We start from the raw sequence: 22,458 nt of genomic DNA, 5'->3' as shown, positions 1-22,458 counted from the left end.
AAGGTCTAGTGAAGTCCAATGAGCTAGTGAGAGCAAACAATTCATAGAACCTTAGAGCTGGAATAGATCTCAAAGATTCTTTTTTGATCAATTTGTTCATGATCAAATATAAGTGAGGGTAAAGCCAAGATAATTCAGAGAGAAAAAATATTCCAGCTTAGGATATCTTAGAAAGACTTCAGGAAAGGTCTGTCTCACTTGGGTAAAAGGGAAGCAGGGCAGCCCAGCACAGGTGTGTTACAATGAATTTAGCAGGAAGCTGTTTGCCACAGTCTTCTCATCACTGCAGTGATCCAAGACACTTCTACGTGACTAATAAGGAAATATGTTTAATATGATTGTATATGTATTAACTTATATCAGATTGCTTGTTATCTTAGGGAAAAGGGAAGTAAGAGAGAAAGGAATAAAAATTTAGAATGCAAAATCTAACAAAAAATGTTGAAAACTTTATATGTAATTAGAAAAATAAGACACTATTGAAAAGTTAAAATTTAAAAAAAGAAATGAATCATGAGGGCCTAATTTTGGTCAAGTTCTTTGGTTAAAGACCTCAAGAGGGGCAATGGATTATCTTTCAAGGAAGCTCATTCTTCTTTTGGATATCACTAGCTATTAAGAAGTTTCTCTGTTTTCCTATATACAATATAAATAGGCCTCTTTGTAACTTTCACCTTTGGTCCTTGTTCTCTTTTGAGGCCAAGAAGAACAAATCTAATCTGTATTCCAAAAAAAAAAAAAAAAAAAAAAAAAGGCAACCAAAAAACCACCAGTGCTTCAAATAACTGAAGACTTTCCTTTTCAATTGAATTCTGTGCTAGGAGATACAAAAAGACAAAACAAACATTCCTTGCTCTCTGGAGGTCTTACTAAATTTTATTATCCTTACTCCTACAAAATCCTTTCATCTGAAGGCAAGACAAAACAATTATAATTTTCTCAACCAATGCTCTTTTGCTTTAAGAGGCAGAATTACTCAGAAAGACTTGCATTTGTCCAGTCGGTCATATTAATCCCCGAGTGCCTTAGGCTATAGTCTAAAGTAGAAAAGTATATAGCTGGTCCTCATTTGGTGAGTGAAGGAGAAGAACAGAAGAGCAGGGAGTTCCTGACGTCAGTGAAATCACAGGTCTAAACAAATAAACCAAAACAAAACAAAAAACCACCTTTTTCACAAGATATATGTGTGTAAGGGGTGAAAGTGGGGAAGGAAAGTGGAAAACCTTTATCCATTCTTGTAAACACAGAAGGCCTTGATTTCTAAAGCATATCAATTAGTGAATCATAAGTTTAAAATTTGGTATGAACAAGTCCTTATCAGTTTGAACTTCACTCTCTAGAAGAGGGCATATAACACAAAGGACATATGGTTTTTTCAAATAATCTCTGGGGCTTGGTATTTCAGAATTCCATATTCCAACAACAGCTCTTGCTAAACCTCTTCAAGGGAATCACTTAGGTGGAGGATTTCTTAAACTCTCTTCCCCTCCCTCAGGCAAATGTGTTTGAGAGATCTCTATCAAAGCCATCAGAGAAGTCCTAGTAGCATGATCCTTAAAACAGAAGTAAAAGGTAGCATTGGGAAATAAGGAACATACTGAGGACAAACTAGACATCCTGAAGAAAGGCAGCTTTAGGACTCTACGAGGACACTTACTACTAAACTTCTGGTTGATATATTATATAGAGAGTTCTGAGTTATAGTATTAGAAACCTCCAGCAAGGCTCAAGATTATCCATAGGGTCATGAGGAGAGAAGTAGTTTCCTTTGGGAACTTTGACCCCTAATGTTAGTGATAATCTAAGGAAATTAGCTCCAGAAGAGATACTGAAAAGGCTTTTATAAACTGCAAAGCACTATATAAATGTGAACTATTACATGACAATCTTGGAGCCCTTAACCATTCTGGTAAACTTCCTCTAGATACTCTATAACTCATCAATGTCCTTAAATTTATGGTAAATACAACAGAATACAATACTCCTGAACTGGTCTGACCATGAAAAAGTATATAGCAGAGTGGGGCCATTCTTTTCCCAAATACTATGTCTTTCAAAGACATGGTTACTTTTTTTTTTTTTTTTTTTTGGTTGAGACATCATAATGTTGATTCATATGAGCTTGTAGTTTATTAAGAATTTCAAATATTTTTTGGACTTATGAGATTGATTTTTACTTTTGGTAGAGACATCATAATGTTGACTCATATGAGCTTGTAGTTTATTAAGAATTTCAAATATTTTTTAATAAACTGTCATCATATTACCTGTATCTTGGACTTATGAGATTGATTTTTTAAAAAAACCAGTTGTAAAAATAGTCAATAACTATAGCAATCTAGAGTTTAACAAACCCAAAGACTCCAGCTTTTGGGATAAGAATTCACTGTTTGACAAAAACTGCTGGGAAAATTGGAAATTGGTATGACAGAAACTAGGCATTTTCCCACACTTAAACCAAGTTAAGGTCAAAATGGGTTCATGATCTAGGCATTAAGAATGAGATTACATTGTGGTATATGAATGTTATGGAATATTATTGTTCAGTAAGAAATGACCAGCAGGATGAATACAGAGAGGCTTGGAGAGACTTACATTTATTGATGTTGAGTGAAATGAGCAGAACCAGGAGATCATTATACACTTCAACAACAATACTGTATGAGGAGGTATTCTGATGGAAGTGGATATCTTTGACAAAGAGAAGATCTAATTCAGTTCCAAATGATCTATGATGGACAGAAGCAGCTACACCCAGAGAAGAAACACTGGGAAATGAGTTAAACTGTCTGCATTTTTGTTTTTCTTTCCCAGGTTATTTTTACCTTTTGAATCCAATTCTTCCTGTGCAATAAGAAATTTGGTCCTGTACACATATATTGTACCTAGGATATATTATAACATAATTAACATGTATAAGACTGCCTGCCATCTAGGGGAAGGGGTGGAGAGAAGGAAGAGAAAAATCGGAACAGAAGTGAGTGCAAGCTCTCTTTGTAGTGGCCAGAAACTGGAAACTAAGTGGATACCCAGCAATTGGAGAATGGCTGAATAAACTGTGGTATGTGAATGTTATGGAAAATTATTGCTCTGTAAGAAATGATGAGCAGGATGATTGCAGAGAGGCTTACATGAACTAATGCTAAATGAAATGAGCAGAGAACCAGGAGATCATTATACACGACAACAACAATACTATATTATGATCAATTCTGATGGACATATCTCTATTCAACAATGAGATGATCTAAATCGATTCCAATTGTTCAGTAATGAAGAGAATTAGCTACACCCAGCAAAAGAAGTATGGGAAATGAGTGTGGACCACAACATAGCATTTCCACTCTTTCTGTTATTGTCTACTTGCATTTTTGATTTCCTTCTCAGGTTATTTTTACCTTCTTTTTAAATCCGATTTTTCTTGTGCAGCAAAATAACTGTATGGATATGTATACATATATTGTATTTAACATATTTAACATGTCTTGGACTACCAGCCATCTAGGGGAGGGGGTGATGGGAAGAAAGGGAAAGGTTGGAACAGAAGGTTTTACAAGTTGAAAAATTACCCATGCATGTTTTGTAAATAAAAAGCTTTTTAAAAAAACACCCCAAAACAAAAAAAAAAATAGTTATAAGGTTTTCATGAATCTCTCTATTAAATCCCAATTCACTAGATTTGAACTAAGGTTTAGTCTGTTGAGATATATTTGGCTCCTGATGTTGCATTTTGACATGCCATCTATGCCTTCTTCTTGTAACTGATAAAAATGAACACGTATAATCATCTTTTTTATTACACTATATCACAGAAATGCTATATTTTTTTCTATAAATTTTTATTCTATAAAGTTAAAAAAGAGAACAGGACCAATTATAGGGGACAATGTAGACTTTCTTCCAAGTTGATAAAAAGAAGGAAGGAAAAGGAAGAGAAGGGATGGAGAAGGAGAGAGGGAAGGAAAGAAAGAGAAAGAGAGAGAGACACACACAGAGAGAGACAGAGACAGAAAGAGAGAAGAGGTTGGTTTGATATAAGCTTTTCTTGATGCTGACTTTTGTGAATACTGCTTTAATTTCTGGACTTTTACTACCCAGTCCTTTCTTGTTGATTTTACTTCCAAAATAACTCTTACATCTTTTTCTATATTCTTATTTATACTCGAAAGTAATTACTTCTTGCTTAGACTACTGAATTGAACCAATTCTTATTTGGTTTCTCTCAATCACTAAGTCAATCAGCATTTTTAACTATCTTGGTACTTCCCTAAGTGCTAAGGATACAAAGAAAGAGGAAAAACCAGTTCCTGCTCTCAGGAGCTCATAGTCTAGTAGGGGAGGTAAACAATTGTGTACAAACAAAATATATTACAGAACATACTTGGGGGATGGGGACAGGTTAGTTTTAGAAGGAAAGCACTAAAATGAAGGAGGCCTGAGGAAGTTTTCTTGTAGAAAGTGAGCCCTTAGCTGAGACTTGAAGGCAGTAAGGGAAACTGGGAAGTAAAGATGAGGAGGGAAAGACCTTTAAAATGCCAAATGGAGGAGTTAGCATTTGAACCTGGAGGTAACAAAGAGCCACTTTACCAAAGAGTTTACCAATTGGGCATGTATGTGATATGCATTAAATTTGCATTTTAAGAAGATCAATTTAATAGTAGAGGAAGTTCTAGAGTAGGGAAAGGTTTGAAAAAAAGAGACTAATTAATAGGCAACTGTTTAGGTATGAGGTAATGAGGACCTTGCATCAGGATATTGGCATTCTTAGGAGAGAGGGGGATTGATGTGAGAGATGTTACAAAGGTAAAATTGATGCATCTTGGCAACAAATTGAAAATGGGGAGGAGAGAATAAGAAGTTAAGAATGATACCAAGTTATAAGTATAGGTGATTGGGATGGGAGAAGTTCTGGAGAGCAGAGGGATTGATGGGAAAGATAATGAATTCACTTAAAGATATCTGAAAGGCAGATGAAGATGCAAGACTTGAGGTCAAAAGAAAGGACTAGTATCTACTGGATAAATAGATATAAGACACCTGTGCAAAGAGATGATAATTCATATCAAAGGGACTGATGAGATCATCAACTAAAATGATATAGAGAAGAGAAAAAGTCTAGAACAGAGCCTTGATGGATACCCATTATTAGCAAGTGTAACATGGAAGAAGATCCAACAAAAGAGGCAGAGAAAAGGATAATAGAACTTGAAGAAAATGTCACAAAAACCTGGAGAAGAGAGAGTTTTAACGCGAAAAGGGTGATTAAGAGTGTTAAAGGATGCAGACATGTCAAGAAAGATGAAAAATCCTTATTAGATTTGGAAATTAGGAAATCATTAGTAACTTTGGAAAAAATAGTTTCATTTTCTTATTTTAAGCTCTTTCTTTTCCAATTAATCCTCCATTTCTCCTGTTTCCATTCTCTCTGTTGTCACCATTGTCATTATCTTCATCTTCTTCCTCCTCCTCTTCTTCTTCTTCCTCAAGTCCAACTAAATGTATCAAAAGTACACTACTTACTAGCTATTTGACCATAAGCAAGTAACTTTATGTCTCTGAGGTATATAAAATGGGGGTAAAAATACTTCAAAGTGTTGTTGTAAGAAAAGCCCATTATAAACTTTAAAATATTATATAAATGTGAATTATTGTTACTGTTAAGGTGCAAATTCCCCAAATCTCAAAATACTAAGTTTCAGAGTTGAAATTTGAAAATGGTTTTTAGTACTGTGCTATTGTAACAGCAGATTTTAAATCAGAAGAACAGGGTTGAAATCTGAGCTCCATTACTTACTAGTTTTTTAACGTTGGGCCTCATTACACTACTTTGAGCCTCAGTAACATTTGACGGTTGGACTAGAAAATCTCTAAGGCTCTTTTTTGGTTCTAATAGTCTGTGATAGATTCAAAATCTAGATTTCTCACTAGGACACAATGCCTCTTAATATACCAAAAACTGGTTACACAATGTAGAATGAATTATGTGTGTTGACTCTTCATTTAGGAGTGGTTTATATAGCATCCAAATATGTTCCCACATTTACTTATCTCCTCCTGGCACATATAGGACAACTATGACTTGTAATTCCTACTGTTTGTTCTCCCTGTTTATTGGGCTTGATGAGAATTCTGGCAAGGAAATAACTCAACTATCTGCAAAAGTTATTTCCTTATAAACTCACGAGATCTCTTTATCTAGTATTACACAATGTATCCTTTATAGTAGAGAAACTAAGAGAAAGGTTATTGCCTAAAATAGTTACCAGTGCTTTGGCCCTGAAAAGCTGATGCAGTAGTATAGTTAGTCTATCTAGAAGACCCTATTCGTACTCCCTCTAAGTCAGCAGCAGTATTGTGTTATCAGCACAAGCTGGAAGCACTGCTAACTGTTCAGGCCAAGAAAGATGCTTTGATATTTTTTCTATAAGTCTGAGGAATCCTTATCTACACTCAGTCATGGGCCTGGAATTCATGCCTTTCCATTGTGGTTTATGTAGGAAGATTTGTGAAAGAGTACTGGTAGTATTTCTTTCTTTCTTTCTTTCTTTTTTCTTTTTTTTTTCCCCAGGAAGAAGGCTTTAAAATGTGGATGAGGAAGTAAGTACCCAACGATAGAGTTGGATGGAATTATTAATTAGATAGAATCCAGGGATCCATATTTTTAAATTATGGTATGATTACAGTTTCATTAACATGCTTACTAGCTGATACTTTTCATATTTCCCTTGAAAATAGCACAGGAATTAATTTAAAATTTTAAAATTCCTTTCAAGTACTTTTAGGTACTAGGAAGGCTAAGAAGAAATATTAAGCATAATTCTTAATTTCAAAGAGATTATAATTTAGTGGAGAAAAAAGACTATCCCTTTGGATTTAAGAAATAAGAGATTACTGGTCACCTTTAATGGAACATTTTCACTAGTGCTGGGACATGGAAACCAGATTATTAAAATAAGAGGCTATAAGGAAGTACAGATATTAAACATAGTCAACTTTTTCAAGTGGTCTGGCAGCCCAGAGCCTACCTACTGTCCTCCATACACAATGGGAATTTATATATGGTTTTGGTATTAAAAAATAAAAAATTTAGCAGAAAAGGAGAGATCAATCAATCATTAAGTATGTTATACAATGATGATAAAAAAAGTAGATTAAACAATCCTTACCAAGAAAGTCTGATTAGAGAAGACAAGGTTTGTAAAAGCTTTTGTAGGGAGTGAGATAAAAAAATCAATTCTAGAAATACAAAAAGACATAACTGGTGTATGAGGACCCAGTTAATATATCTAACCAGCACAGTTATGGATGGAAAGATTTTAAATATGGTATAAAGGTCAAAGGAAGATTCTTCTTTTTTAAAAAAAAATGACAATGAATGCTGAGGATAACAAATAGAATTTTTAAAAATTTTATTAAATGTATCAATGAAGGGATGAGTTTGCTGCTTGGGGCAGATAGGGTGATGATAAATGAAGGTGGGTGAAAAATATTCAATTCTTATTTTGCTTTTGTTTCTTAGTTTGTTAGACTTAGAAAGACAGAATGTTCAGCTGAGTCAAATAAAATGATATTTCATAGCTATATATGTTAAGTTATATACTTGATTTTTTTTTAAAATCAACCTCATAAAGGATAGAAGATTTGATAAAATAACATTTCATGAGAATGAGAACTAGGGGCTTTGGTGAAGTATAAGTTAACAGTATAGTGCAGGAGCCAAAAGCTAATGCCATCCTTAGGTTGGTTATGTTGAGAAGAATAGGGCGATATCCAAATGGGAGAAGTGTGTCTCATAGTGAACAACCAGAAGGACTTTGAAAAAGCTGTGAATTTATAAATAACAGTTGAAGAATAACAGTTTCCCATCATTCTAAGGAGAATGGCATGGGTCTTTCTTGTTTAACTATCCTTTCATCTAAATCTCTGTGATATTTTCACTGCTTTGTTAGAATTGCCTCATCAGAATTTATAAATGATTAAACTGTTAAACTGAAACTGCACTGGAAAAAATTTATTCTTGTTTTGACTATCCCCAGAAAACAAACCTAGAGGCAATGAATAGAAACTGCAGACAGGCAAATCTAAGTTTGACATAAGGAAAAAAAAACAAACCCAACTTTTTTTTTTTTAATTATTAGAGTTACCCCAAAGTGAAATAGATTGCTTTAAAGATTTTGAAACAGAAGTTAGGTGACCATTTACTTGGTTATGTTAAAAGATGTTTAAGGAGGATGTTAAAGGAAGGATTCCTGGTCAGATACAACTTTTATTATTTATTCCAGCTCTTAGGTTTTAGGATTTTGGGAATATTTGAAAATATTTGTAAATAAAAAGATACAAATGAAGAGGGAGGATGATTGAAGATGCTTGGTGGAAGCAGGAGGAGAGATGATAATGACTGAAATAAAGTGGAATGTATGGGAAAGGATGAAAGAAAGAATTTAGACAGAAGACTTAGCCTTGAAAAAGGGAGACATCCTCTGGGACAGAAGGAAAGGAATAAATGAGTAATGACTCTAGGAAGTTTTGTGGAGTACGGGAGTATGTTCATTGATTGGTCTAAAACTTCTTCATATGCCTGCTGTATCTTTACTTTTTCATAAACTCGTTACAGGGAAATATATTTCTATTATCTATAACATTTGATAATTAAATATTCATTAAATGAATGAAATATAGTTCACCAAAGGTATATATTAGTACAAGTTTGAATAGTCAGATAAAGTTTCACACAAATAGAATAACTAGACCTTGAAAGATGTATTGGATTAAGGATTAGATAAGGTGAGCAAAGAGGGTAATTAAAAAAGATTCAGAGGAGGATAGATGCAGATAATGAATGAGGAAATCAACAATTAAATATCAATTCAAGTATCTGGGAAAGGCTTAGATATGTTTATTTTCTCTTATGTATTCTATGTATGTATTTCTATGTATTTTATAAAATAAAATGCACCGTCAGGCATTCCTTCACTTATTCATATTTACTTTAATAAGTATTACCAATAAATCATCACATATCTTTCAGTAGTCTATCACATAGACATACCTTTAGTGTGAAGGTTAATATCTGATAATAAATTACAATAGGAATATTAGAAACCATGCCAGCTTTCCTGTCTCCCTTTGGTCAAATCTTGAGAAAGATAACAGAAATATCTTATTTAACTTTAATATAAGTAAGGACAATTTATAAGTACAAGATAAGATTCTAAGTATTTGCTATTCTGATCAAGATTTACTTCCCTGTCTCTCTCTCTCTCACACACACACACACACACACACACACACACACAAATAAAATTAAAAAAAAAATGACAGACTTAGGAAAGAAAGGAAAGAAATAGATTGTATAACCCTTCCCTTCTAAAAGTAGCATTTTAGCTTATTATTGAAAAATCCTGAAAAGAATAGCTCAGTAATACCCAAGGAAAGCCCAAGTGATTAATTTCCTACAGACACCTTCTGGAGTACTGCCAACAAACCAGAGGAGTTGCTAAGGTCAGTGCTAGTAGAAGTATATATAGCACGTATATGGTTTCATTACAGGCATCATGAACTCTGAAGATTTCATTCTCTCTATTCTTTTTCTTCTCAATTCTTTATAATTACTTATTTTTAAATGTTATATTTGAAGTACAAAGGCCTTGCACTTGGATGGTGATCTGTCAAAGTAATTATGGCCACAGTAAATGGAGTATTTAATAAGCAATTTATTAAGATCCAGGTACTGTGCTAAATACTGGGGATATTAAAAAAGGGAAGGGGCATAAAATATTAAATAAAAATAAATAAAATGTAAATTAAAAATATATGTAAAAAAGGCTTATTCAGGATCTATATAAAATAGAATTAAGTAGACTTGGAATGCAAAATGACATCTGTATCCAGAGAATGAACTATGGAAACTCAATATGAATCAAAGAATAGTATTTTCATCTTTTTATTTTTATTTTTTTGCTTTTTCTTTCTTATGTTTTCCCCCTTTTTGGGTCTGATTTTTTTTTTTTTTTTTACAACATGACAAATATAGAAATATGTTTAAAAGAACTGTACATGTTTAACCTATATCAGATTACTTGCTGTCTTGGGGAGGGGGAAGGTAAGGAAGAATAAAAATGGGAACACAAAATCTGACAAAAATAAATGTTGAAAATTATCTTTCCGGTATTTGGAAAAATAAAATACTATTGGGGGGGGGGGGGGGAGAGTAGAATTGGAGGGTAATCATAGAGGGAAAGGCCTATAGCAAAGGTGAAAGTTAAACTGAGTCTTGAAGAAAATTCAGGAAACTAAGAGGCAGAATAAAAGAAGTAGAGCATTTCGTGCATGGGGCAAATCAGTATAAGAACATGAGTATGGGAGATAGAATGTTATATAAAGGAAACAGCAGATAGACCACTGTTGCTGTATCGTTAAGTTTATGGAGTAAAGTATAAGAAAACTAGAAATGTAGAAAGGGTCCAGATTGTTAAATGCTTTGATTGAAAAACAGAAGACTTCATATCTGATTCTGGAGGCATCAGGGAACCCCTGGAGTTTACTGAGTAGGCTTGTCTACTGAGTATTGATTGTGCACTCAGTGCTGTCTCTGATGCAGAGATGCAACAAAGTATGGATTCTCTACAGCTTGTGCTAATTTTAGCCTAAAAATGAATACCAAGAAAACGGAGGTTCTCCACTTGACATATGTCAACTACACATGGACCTTTTGATTACAGTGAAGGGAGAAATACTGAATGATAGCATTCACTTACTCAGCAGTATGCTTTCCAAGGAGTATGAGGCTGGTACATGCATTGCTGGAGCTAGCTTAGTGTTTGGGAGGCTCAAAAGGAATGTGTGGGAGAAAAGAGATATTAGAGTGCCTACCTAAGTGAAGGTATACAGAGTCATTGTGCTTACTTCATTGTATGCCTGTGAAGTCTGAACAACAGAATACCAGTGCTATGCCAGGACGTTGAATTGTTTTCATTTGAATTATCTTAGGAAGATTCTGGCAGGATAAAGTACCAGACACTGAGACCCTTTCTCAAATTAAATTGTCAAACATTCAAACTTCATTGCAGAAAGCACAATTCTGATGGGCTGGCCACATTTTGAATACCAAGTATATGTTTGCCTAAAGGACTATTTTACAGAGAAATCACAAGACAAGCACTCACATGATAATTAAAAGAAGAAATATAAGGACACTCTCAAGGACTCCCTGAATGGGAATTAACTGCATGACTTGGGAGACACTGGCATAGGACCACCCACCATCCTAGCATCAAAGAAGGGATTATCATCCATGAGTGAAGCAGAATTGCAGTAGTTCAAAAGAATTATGAGATGTGCAAATTTAGAGACCTTTCCACTCCAAATGTTCACATGAACAACAATAACAACCAAGAAGGGGGACTGACACAACCACATAAATGCTACATAAAAATCATTTTGATAGTTTAGTGGAGGATGGATTATAGTGAAGAGAGATTTGAGTCAGGGAGAACAACAGGAAGTCAAAATATAACAGGCAAGAGGAGTTAAGTGACTGAACTAGATAGATAGCAATTGTGTATATGGAGATAAGGAGGGGGCATATATGATGGTGAAAAAATGGCAAGATTCAACAACTAATTGGATATGTGAAATAAGTGAGAGTAATGGCATTATAATTACCAATTTATAAATAAGAAAGGAGCCTATAAGATATCCTAAGAGTTACAAAAACTACTAGTTGCTTCCCTAAATCCATCTTCGGATTGGTTAGTCAATACACATTTATTAAATGCCTATTATATGCCAGGCACTATGCTAACTACTAGGAATACAAAAAAAAGCAGACAAAAGAAAGCTTATGTTGCTTATGGGGAATAAATAGGGAATACTATGAGGGAAGGCACTAGAATTTAAGAAGGATTGGGGAAGGCCTTCTGAAAAAGATGGGATTTTAGTTAGGACTTCAATGAAGCCATGCAAGCTATTAGGTAGAGATAAGGAGGGAAGGTGTTCCAAGTATGGAGAAGCCAGAGAAAATTCCCAGAACACAAAGATGGAGTGTTTTGATGGAAGAGTTAGGAAATGTGACACTGGATCAAAGAACACATAATGATATATGAGCAGTAAGAAGACAATAAAAGTAGAAGGGGATAGGTTATGAAAGTATTTGAATGCCAAAAAGGATTTTGTATTTGATCCTTGAGGTAATAGGGAACCTACCAAAGTTTACTGGGTAGGTAAAGTACTTTGCTTTAAGGAAACACACACACACACACACACTCCTTAATAGTTGAATGGAGGATGGATTAAATTTAAGGCAGGCAGATGTAACGGCAAACTATCACAGTCAAAAGTTGTTAATAGTCTAGAGCGATTGTGAGCACTGAAACTCTCTTTCTGACTGGGGGGGGGGGGAGGAGATAGAAACTTCTTTGAAGTTTCTTGCCTCTGTAAAAGACCCTCTCCAAGGAATCAGGATAAGTGGCTTCATTTTGTTATCATGAATGACTGGCATAGCCCCATTGATAACACTCACTACTGTAAAGGGCTGAAACTCTTAAGTCAATGCACTAGGGTTGGATAATCGAGCACTTGAGGCTAATTACTGATTGGACAATATAGGAATATACTTGGAAAATGGCCCTTCCCACTATCCTGTGCTGGCCCAATCGTTTGGTGTAAACAGAGAATTGTGGGAGGGACTAGGAGGTGCAGTGAGACTAGCCAGGGTCACTTCTGTGAGAGATGAGGCGGTGAGGTCACAAAGATCCTGCACGTCCATTTCCCTTGACTTCTACTGCTAAAGACCAAGAATAAAGACTTTTGCTTATCCTGACTCCAGCTGATTCTGGGGTATCCAAGGTGCTAGTGCGGTAGCCACACACTACTGATTATGCCACCTATTGAGTTGAAGATTAGTCTAGGACTTTTCATTTAACTGAAAAATTCTCTATTCAAATTGAAGATTCCAGTCTGATTTCAACTCAAACTGTTCCTAGCCCTAGGCCAGGGTCTGCCCATAAAACAAATCTCTTTACAAAATCTCCTGACTGAATTAGGAGTTTTTGTCTACTAAGAGAATTCTTTTCTTAGTGAACAAAAAAATATACTTTCCTTTTATTGCCAGAGATACTTGGATTTGTAAATTCTTGTCCCATGGACTTGCCTCTCTGTCTCTTTTTCTTTTCCTCTTTCTCTGAGCCCAGCTTCACACTTTATCAATTGTAGTCAGAGAAGAGTAGAGAACCTATGAGAGATGTTGCCAACTTTAATTGACTTTAGCAATAGCTTGGAAATGGAGGGAGAGGGGTATTGAGAGATAGTGAGGAGTCAATGTAAAGTACAGGCTAGCTCCCTGGAGGGCTTTGGGGTCAGATAGAGTCAGGATGAATTAAAGTTTTTGGTCTTTAGGGGGAGAAGTGAAGGAGGCAGGCAAGTTGTCACAAAGCTTGCCAAAAATGTATCCTGGATTCTGGAGTCCAGTCTCCAATCTCTCTCCTTCTCTTCCTGCCACCAAGTGACTCTGGCCTCTCTCACCCTGCCCTCCAATCTTTGTCTATGATTATCCTAACACTAAATATTCAGCAAGCACCAACTGTGAGAAGAGCCATTTATCCAAATATATGCTAATAGAGTCATTATCTCACATTGAATATGTAATTAGCCTTTAGTGCTCAGTTGTCTGATTCAGGCCTCTACAAGTCAAGGATGACTCTTATATGTCAAGCTTCATGGACTGGGAGGATGATGTTGCTCTATAAAGTAATAGGGGAGGTAGAAGAAGAGGAAGGTTTAGGAGAAAAGACAATGAGTTTTAAGATGTCTGAAAGGTAATTGGACATGTAAGATTGGAATCAGCAGAGAGGATAGGGCAGAATAGGAAAATTTGAGTATAGATGGTAATTAAATCCATGAGACTTGATGAAATCACCACTCAAAATTCTATAGTGAGAGAAGTGAAGAGGCATCAGGACAGAATCCTGTGGAACATCTTTGTTAAGCATGCAAGATCTGCAAAAAGATTCAACAAAGGAAACTGAGAAAAAGTGATGAAGTTTAGATTTAGGGAACCAAAATGAAATTAGGGTTTCTGATGGTCAGAGAGTTAAATGATAAGGTCTAGTGGCAGGATCAGAGTTCAGAGAACTAAATGGAGAGGTTTGGCTCCCTTGTAACCCCTTGGGATTCAGCGCAAGGGAAGGGAGTTTTGGGGACTCCCTTCTAGCTGCACAGAGGTTCTCTGTAAAGGAATTTACAGACTCAAAAACATAGATTGATAAAAGAGGTTTATTATGGGGATTGGAAATATAAAGTCTCGTTAAGGAAACAAGTGAGGGTAAAGAGAGGATGGCACTGGAAAAGAATATTATTCCAGTGGGCAGATCTATGGAAAATGGAGTTTTGCACTGAGAATGCAGTCCTGGTAGCTGAGTAGGCCACCAAGTCCATCTGCAAAGACTTTAGTTGATGGGAGCTCATTATATTGCTTGTCTTGGTGGGGGTTGGGAAACCCACAAATCTGAAACGGGGGCTGGGAAACTGAAGCAGATCAGAACCTGTGGGAGCTGGGAGAGCCCAAGTTGGCTTGGATCCAATGGGGGCTGGGACAAGCCTGGATCTCATATTGGAATTCAAAGGGGTGCTTTTGACCAGGATTTGTGAATCAAAGGCCCTGGCTTCCTAGACTTATATGACTCAGTCAGGAGGGGCTGGGAATCTGAAAGGAATCACAGATCAATCTGAAAGGAATCAGAAATCAATAGGAAATACAGTTTCTTAAATTCATTTAAATTAAAAAGGACTTGGGGCAGGGTCTCTTATTAAGGCAGAATTGAAGGAGATTTTCACACACACACACACACGTTACATAAATCTGTGTTTTAGAACATAACTTAACGTGTAGCCTGAAGTGACAAGACTAACCTTACTATTTTTTCCCAATAAATGAATGAAATTGTCTCACATTTGACAAACTGACTATGAGTATTTATTATTGTAATTAAGATTATAAGAACTCATTTTTCAGTTATCAATTCAATTTTGTTACTTATTTTACTAACAAAAATTTAAATTTATCCCTTCCTTTTTATAAAGGTATGCTTGATTTGTAAAAATTATAATTTGGGAGTCTGTCTCACAGAAAAACTATTTTATAGATACTAGACATCAACAGAATTTAAAAATTACAAGGACAACAAGTAAATGTTAAATACTTCCCTTGTTCTGTACTTGGCACAATACAAAACAACCTAGAATGCTAACTTTATATTTATTATATTTTGTATTATGACTTGACATTCTTTCATAAAATTCCTATTTTGGCTTTGTTATTATATGAAAGTGACACTAAGTTCTACCATGCTGAAGATTTTCACTTTGGCCTTGGGAACAAACTGTCTTTTTTACAAGAAGAATACTAATCACAGAGTGCCACCTCACTGGTAGGCTGAGTATCTTGATGATGCAATTTTTTTGGCCATTGCAACCTATGAAACAAAATTTTTAAATGAGTCTCAGTCCTCAATCTCTCTTCTCTTTTTAGTCTGATAGTGGCAGTGATGAGAAAGGGAGTCAAAGAGTACTAAGAATTACATGGTTTTTTGATCATCTACAAATTAATTTAACTTTTGATACTCTAAATATGAGAGACATGTCTAATGATTAATGAGTGGACATACTGTTGGAGGAGGTGATTCATATCCATCTTAATATTTTTTCTATAAATAAGAACAAAGAAGGAAGTTGCATAAATAGATAGGATTACTCTTTACAGAGGCAAAGAAAAAAGTTAGAAAAATGAATTTTATTAAATACCCCAAATTTATAGAAATATTATCACACAAATCATAATCATCTTATAATGTGAAATATTTGCATATGGACCACTATGAAAATAAATGATGAAGGCAAACTGGTAAAGAAATTCAATGAACTTGATAAATCCCTTCAAAACAAATCAATAGATGTTCTGGTTAATATAAAATTTAGAAAATGTGAGAATGGAAGAAATATATGGGAAAATATGGCTTAGGAGAAAGAAAATGTCTTCCAAAAAATTGGTAGGAGATAGACATTGCAAAAATCAAATGAATTAAATTGGCTTCATTTCAACAGCCAAAAAAGACTTATTATGGACATAGGAGTAATTGTGGAGCTAGCTAGCTACAATTAGACCATTGACTCATCAGAGCTAAGACCAGAATTAAGTAGTCCTGAAAAGACATGAGACTATTAATGGATTGTGCTTTTTCTCTCTATATATTTATGCATATGTATATAGGTACATGTGTGTATGTGTAACACACACACATACATATATTTGTGTAAGCTATGGTGATGTATCAGTCAAAAAAACTAATGTGATCTTGTGCTGTTTCCAGGAATAAAGAGATAAATGAATTTTACATTTCCATTTTCTGCTTTCCAAAGACTTCATCAGGAGTATAAGAAGGATCTTGATAAACTGGAGACTGTCCAGAGGAGGGCAACCTTAATGATATAGGTCTCTCTTTTTGTCATGAAAATCAGTTAAATGTACTAGGTATGATTAGTTTGGAGAAATGAAGAAAAAGGGGTTACATGATAGCTATCTTCAGGTGTTTGATAGACCACTTTGTATAAGAGAGGAGCAAGTTCCAATTGATCCCAAAAGCCAAGACAGAAACAATGGGTGGAAGCTGCAAAAAGGCCAATTTAGAATTGATGCTGGAAAAATTTCTTAAGAATTGGAGCTATCCAAAAGTTTAATGGAATACCTAGAGAGGCAATATATTTCCCCTCTTTAGAGATCATCAAGTAAAGGCTAAATAACTATTTATTAGGTATATAATGGTGGGGATGCTTTTTATGTATGGGTTGGACTAAATAGCCACTGAATTGTTTTTAAATTTTCAGACTCTCTGCTTCTATGGTAGTGGAACTACTACATTTGGACCATAATATCACAATCCCTTGGGCTTATAAAGGAAATACTAATGGCACTAAGAAGAACAAAAAACAGGAAAACCAGCTGAATTGGACCAATTAAAACAAACTAAGATATCCATTCTGAAGACAAAACATTCAGGGACTTCTTTTCAAGGGTTCTAAAGGAGAGGAAGAAACCAAAGGCAGGACAAAAATCTTGGACCTTATTGATACTAAAAAGGTGAATGAGTAATCATTCACAATTAATTACCAATTTATATCCTTATTCTTTCAGATATACAAAATCTTTATCGTAGTCATCATATACAAATCTTCCATAAGACTATTAGTAGGGGAAAAGTTTGCTTTAGTAAACAATATTCAACAACTGGTTACATATTTAGCATTTTACAATTTACTGAAAGAAAAGGAGAATATAATTTTCCATTGTGCTATTGTTTCTAGATTATTAAAAAAAATAAATTTGGTTACAGGTTATAGGTTCTTTTACAAAGTGTTTCCTACAGATTCATCAGGATCTTTGTTTGAACTCAAAGTTTCTTTGGAAGATTTAACAACAGGAATAATCTTGTTCATGAAATTTCTGAAATAGAGGAATAGAGCAATGTATAAAACTGGTAGATGTATGTTTGCCAGAAATATTCACTATTGCGGTGGAGGAGAAAGAGCACAGCGTTCAAGTTGAGGAGGGCTTGAGATCTTCCAAGGGTTCCTATTTGAGGATAACATTGTATTAGTTACATCAAGCTCTAAAACACTGCAGTCTAATTGAAGACATCTGTAATCACTATATGGAGTCTCTCCTATTAATCCACATAGAAAAGAACAAATGAATGGAGAGTTCTTGCCTAGACTTCATTATATAGCTGAATGGAAACTATCAAACTTGTCCATCTGAGTACAACATCTGAGACAATGTAATGAGCGTGAATCAAGTTGAAAAGGAAGAAGAAGAGAGAAGTTGGATTACTTTTGGGAAATCACAAAGCATTTTTAATGACCCCAAATACCCCATAACAGCAAAGGCCCAAACAATACAGTTTACAAATAGTGCTTGTAAGCACCAGGCAGCAAGACCTGGAGCATTACTGCCCCTGAAGATGGAAGATAAATACCACAAAGAAAGGCATGGAAAGTTGCAGGGTGAGCAAGTTGAAACATATCACCAGAATATTATGGAATATTATTGTTCTATAAGAAATGATCTGTGTGACTCTGGGCAAGTCACATAATCCCAAAATTGCCTCAGCCAAAAAAAAAAAAAAAAAAGAAAGAAAGAAAGAAAGAAAAAAAACAATCAGCAAGATGATTTTAGAAAGGCCTGGGGAGACTTCATGAACTGATGCTAAGTGAAGTGAATAGAACTAAGAGAACATTATACACGGCAACAAGAAGATTACGTGATGATTAATTCTGATAGATGTGGCTTTTTTCAACATTGAGGTGATTCAGGCCAGTTCCAATATACTGTGATGGAGACAGCCATCTACACCCAGAGAGAGGATTGTGGAGACTGAACATAGATATAGTATTTTTACCTTTTTGGTTGTTGCTTGTTTACTTTCTGTTTTATTTCTCATTTTTTTTCTTTTTTGATTTGATTTTTCTTGTACAGCATGATAATTGTGGAAATATGTATTAGAAGAATTGCACATGTTTAACATATATTGGATTTCTTGCCATCTGGGGGAGGGGGTGGATAGAAGGGAGAGAAAAAAGCTTATAACACAAAGTTTTGCAAGAATGAATGTTGAAAACTATCTTTGCATACATTTAGAAAATAAAAAGCTATTATTAAAAAAGAAACATAGCACCAATTACAAACTCATGAAATATTGGAATAAAGAATGCCATCAAAACATTTTATGACAGAAAGAGAAGACAAGCTAGTCAAGAAGACAACAACAAGAAGTGACAGGCCAAAGAATTCCATTGGTGCTCACATAATGGGGAAAAGTGAGAAAAATCTCAAGGACACTGGAAGGATTGTCCAGTTACAAACTTTTGGGTGGACTTGGATGAGAGTCACACAGGGTGGACAAGCATTCTTGGGTTATCATTGCAACTCCTGAGGGAATTCTTGAATTGAGAAGGAGGTCGCAGATCCATTTGAATACTGGAGGTTAATAAATTCTGATTCTCCTTATACAGTAGCATATACCAAATTTTCTTACCCTTCTGTCCTAAGAAACTAAATTTCCCCCGTTTTCTTAATTTCTATTTAACCATTCTCCTATGCAGGGTATTTTGCTCCTCTATACAGTTTCTATTTTTATGTTTGGCTTTCCAAGTTGTTGGTTTCCTTTTTTTGTAGCTTATAAAAATAGCTATTCTTTTCTAAATAGATGTATGTGAAAAATATCATGGGGATAACTCAGAATCAAAGAAGTACTGAAGGAGTAAGAAACCAAATACACAAATTATATGAATGAATGTATGGTTAAAACAAAGAAAATAAAAGTAAAAATAGTTGTCTGCTGAAAATTACTTTTAAAAAGAATGCAACCTGATTAAAAAACAAAATATATTTTAAAACCCTAAACTGATTATTTTAACAGATTAGTTTAATTAGACTGATATGAAATGAAACTGCTGAATAATCAGAAACACAGACTTCTAAGTGATGAAATCTTTGATGCTTATGTGATGGAAGCTTATGAACTAAACACAGTAACTTAATTCTAAACTAAATGCGTCTGTCACAGTAGAAACTCTGTTAAGTGTAATTCCCTTATGCTCATTGGCATTTGAATTTTACATTTAAAAAAAAACAACCCACTGCTGAAGAGTCATCAGCATGAAAAACTGATAAATGCATTGTTCCTATATACTAGGATAGGAGGCAGGCAGTATGTTCACAAAAACCATTAATATAAAAGCCTCTTGTAGGTGTGTCTTACCCGTTCTCCTGCACTGCCTGTTGAGTGATGGGAATAATTGATGAGACCAGGAATGGGCTGTTCACCGTGTGCCATGATAACAGCAGTACTGGTGTAGAATGGATGCTTCTAATGCACAACACATAATAGCTATGAATACAGTGATAGGAAAACATGAAACTATACAAGCAAAATGACTGGAAAGATGAAAACAGATGAGACAATGAAATGACAATTTCTTACAAACTTAGAGGGGAATGGTCAGTTTAAATCTTAAGTTCCACATTGCTTTAAAAAAATTAACTCATTGGCTCCAGATGTTTCCAGATAATGAACACATTAAGTCTGATACTGCATTGCTGACTGTATTGATAAAGCTTCAATAAGCAATGGTAAATTTATAATTTTAATTATACCCAAAATGGCAATGATAATAGTGTAAAATCAAAAGATGTTTAAATGTAAGGAAATGAGTTCTGGATAGTGGACAATATGGAAGTAATCATCATTTCCATTTTTAAAATTACTAGCTTTTAAACAAGAAACAGCATAATATGACTTTGATAAAACAAAAGCAAACGCTTAATGCATATGAAGTAGTGAATAGCAATAGTAAGTTTGGTACATTATCTCTGAATTTGGTGGAATTTAGAAGCCTAAAGAACCTCTCTATATCTCTAAATTGATTTCATTCCCCTTCTCTTCTGAAGTTTCAGAATATTTCAATGAGTTAACAAGAAAATTAAAGAAGTTTACCTTAAATGATTCTTAATAACATGCTTCTTGTATGCTTCACTTGCATGTGGTCTCCTAAAAGTACTATATAATATCTATGCTGGGTGCTACAATGTGTAGGGAAGTAAAGATGACATACTATTTATGTACTGAGACAAAAATTGCAATGATACATGGTGAGATACCTAGGAAGGTTCTAGGGGTGTTGTTTTGTCATGACTTTTCAAAAAGAATGGCTTTAGCAAGAGAAATTTTGAAAGTGAGACAGGGATGGGGAAGGGAAAGAAATATTAAAAATAAAATACAAATCAGTAAAGCAAAATATACATTTCATTTAGATGATCACTATGGGATAATTTTTTTTTTTAGCACTGTTGTATTTTTGTAAATAAATCATATATTCAAAAACTATTTTAATCAAATTATGTCAGGGACCAAGGTAACAATGAATTTAAATTTTAAAAGAAAAATTATAGTAGCAAATACATGTAACATATATTCAAAATGGGACAAGATTTGGTCTTTCCCATTTGGATAATTCAGGGAAGAAAAATGGAATTTTATAAAGAAGCTGGGTAGATGAGATCTCCTTATAAAGAGTTAAAAAATAAGAGATTGCTACTGTAACTTGCATATAATAAAATCTATTCACTGCTCTTGAATATCAGCAAAAAGGAGTACTATGTTTTTGGGAATAATGATGTTTCACATATTCTATTTTCAAAAACTGTAAACTTTATCTTGAAGTTATTCCTGTAGAACAATAGGTCATTAGTTACAAAAGGAAAAATTAGTGTCAGTAGAAAAGGCTATAGAAAAATGCATTTTAGGTAATCACTCAGGAAATATATGAGTGATATGAGACAGCAAAAAGATAAAATAAACTAACCTAGAAAATATTCAAGGATATATTAAATTGATTATTTAAGGGTAAGGGGTACAAATACCTGTGGTGAATTTTATATTGGTATGGAATTAATGACACAATTTACCCCAAAATATCAAAGTTTTTCTTTCTTCCATTCAAAATACTTGTATTCATAAAAATCCCCAAAGGAATCATGTATTATTTATTTAGAAAATAAAACTGCCTCCCTTTGCAAATTCAGTAGACTTACCTTGGCTGCAATTGCTGCTGCTGTTATATGTGATGAAGAACTGTCTTCCGTTGAAGCAACACCACTGTCTTTTTTCTCTTCTTCTTCTTCCTCACATTGAACCCCTTTGTCTTCTGTCTGTTTGTGGGGGCTGGTAGTAGGAGGAGGGGAAAGAGGAGGTGGTGGAGAAGGCAAATCTTCAAGTTCATCATGTACCTCTTTTACTTTTACAATGGCATCACGTAAAAGATCAATGGCATGAGGTAGAGCTGGCAGTATAAACTGAAAACATTCCTGTGTGCAAGAGGAAGAAAAGAATATGCTGAAGGGGCATGATTAGTTGAGAAGCTATATTAAGCTTTTGGAAAAACTATTTACAAAGAAGTTACTTTTTAGGCCACAAACATGACTTTATGGTGGGTCACAAAACAAGAATTCCAAATCCATTTTTCATATAATGAACTGAACACACATAAGCACAAAAACAACTAGTATCTAAAAAGAGATCTTGGAAGAAGCTGAAAAAAATTTTCACAGTTAAAGGTAGAAAATGGTATTATATCATTAAGATGAATAGACTAATTTATTCTTAGAGCTCTATCGTTTTTCTGATTATTCTCACTTGGTGATAAGAAGAGGGCAAGGGAAGTATTAATAGAAGAGAAAGCATTAGGTGTTTTTGGACTAGGTATTTTTTAATGCATATATGTCTCAAATAATCTTCCTCAAAGTCCTTATCCATTATTTCTTTTTGGTATGAAGATTATTATGAAGAGCTGTTATCTAACAGACCACAAATCCAACATGTCTAACAAACTGGAAAAGCTTCAAGTAAG

General features: G+C 34.5%; 1 protein-coding gene across 13 annotated transcripts in view; it reads right to left on the bottom strand.

The window, feature by feature from the left end:
- Positions 1-22,458, bottom strand: part of GPHN (gephyrin) — a 762,070-nt gene that overhangs the window by 308,097 nt on the left and 431,515 nt on the right. For 7 of the 13 annotated variants that reach the window (XM_074290421.1, XM_074290414.1, XM_074290416.1 and 4 more), the window contains one exon: positions 21,644-21,916. In XM_074290421.1, coding sequence (XP_074146522.1) covers positions 21,644-21,916 — 273 coding nt within the window. Of the gene's footprint in view, positions 1-19,811; positions 19,920-21,643; positions 21,917-22,458 lie in introns of all 13 variants that reach the window. The other 6 variants (XM_074290409.1, XM_074290412.1, XM_074290410.1 and 3 more) reach the window with 1 other exon arrangement.

This window comes from Sminthopsis crassicaudata, chromosome 2 (genome assembly GCF_048593235.1).
Source record: "Sminthopsis crassicaudata isolate SCR6 chromosome 2, ASM4859323v1, whole genome shotgun sequence".
Classification (NCBI taxonomy): Eukaryota; Metazoa; Chordata; class Mammalia; order Dasyuromorphia; family Dasyuridae; genus Sminthopsis; species Sminthopsis crassicaudata.
The sequence above is the reverse complement of the archived record's forward strand: the minus strand, read 5'-3'. Positions and strand labels throughout refer to the sequence as shown.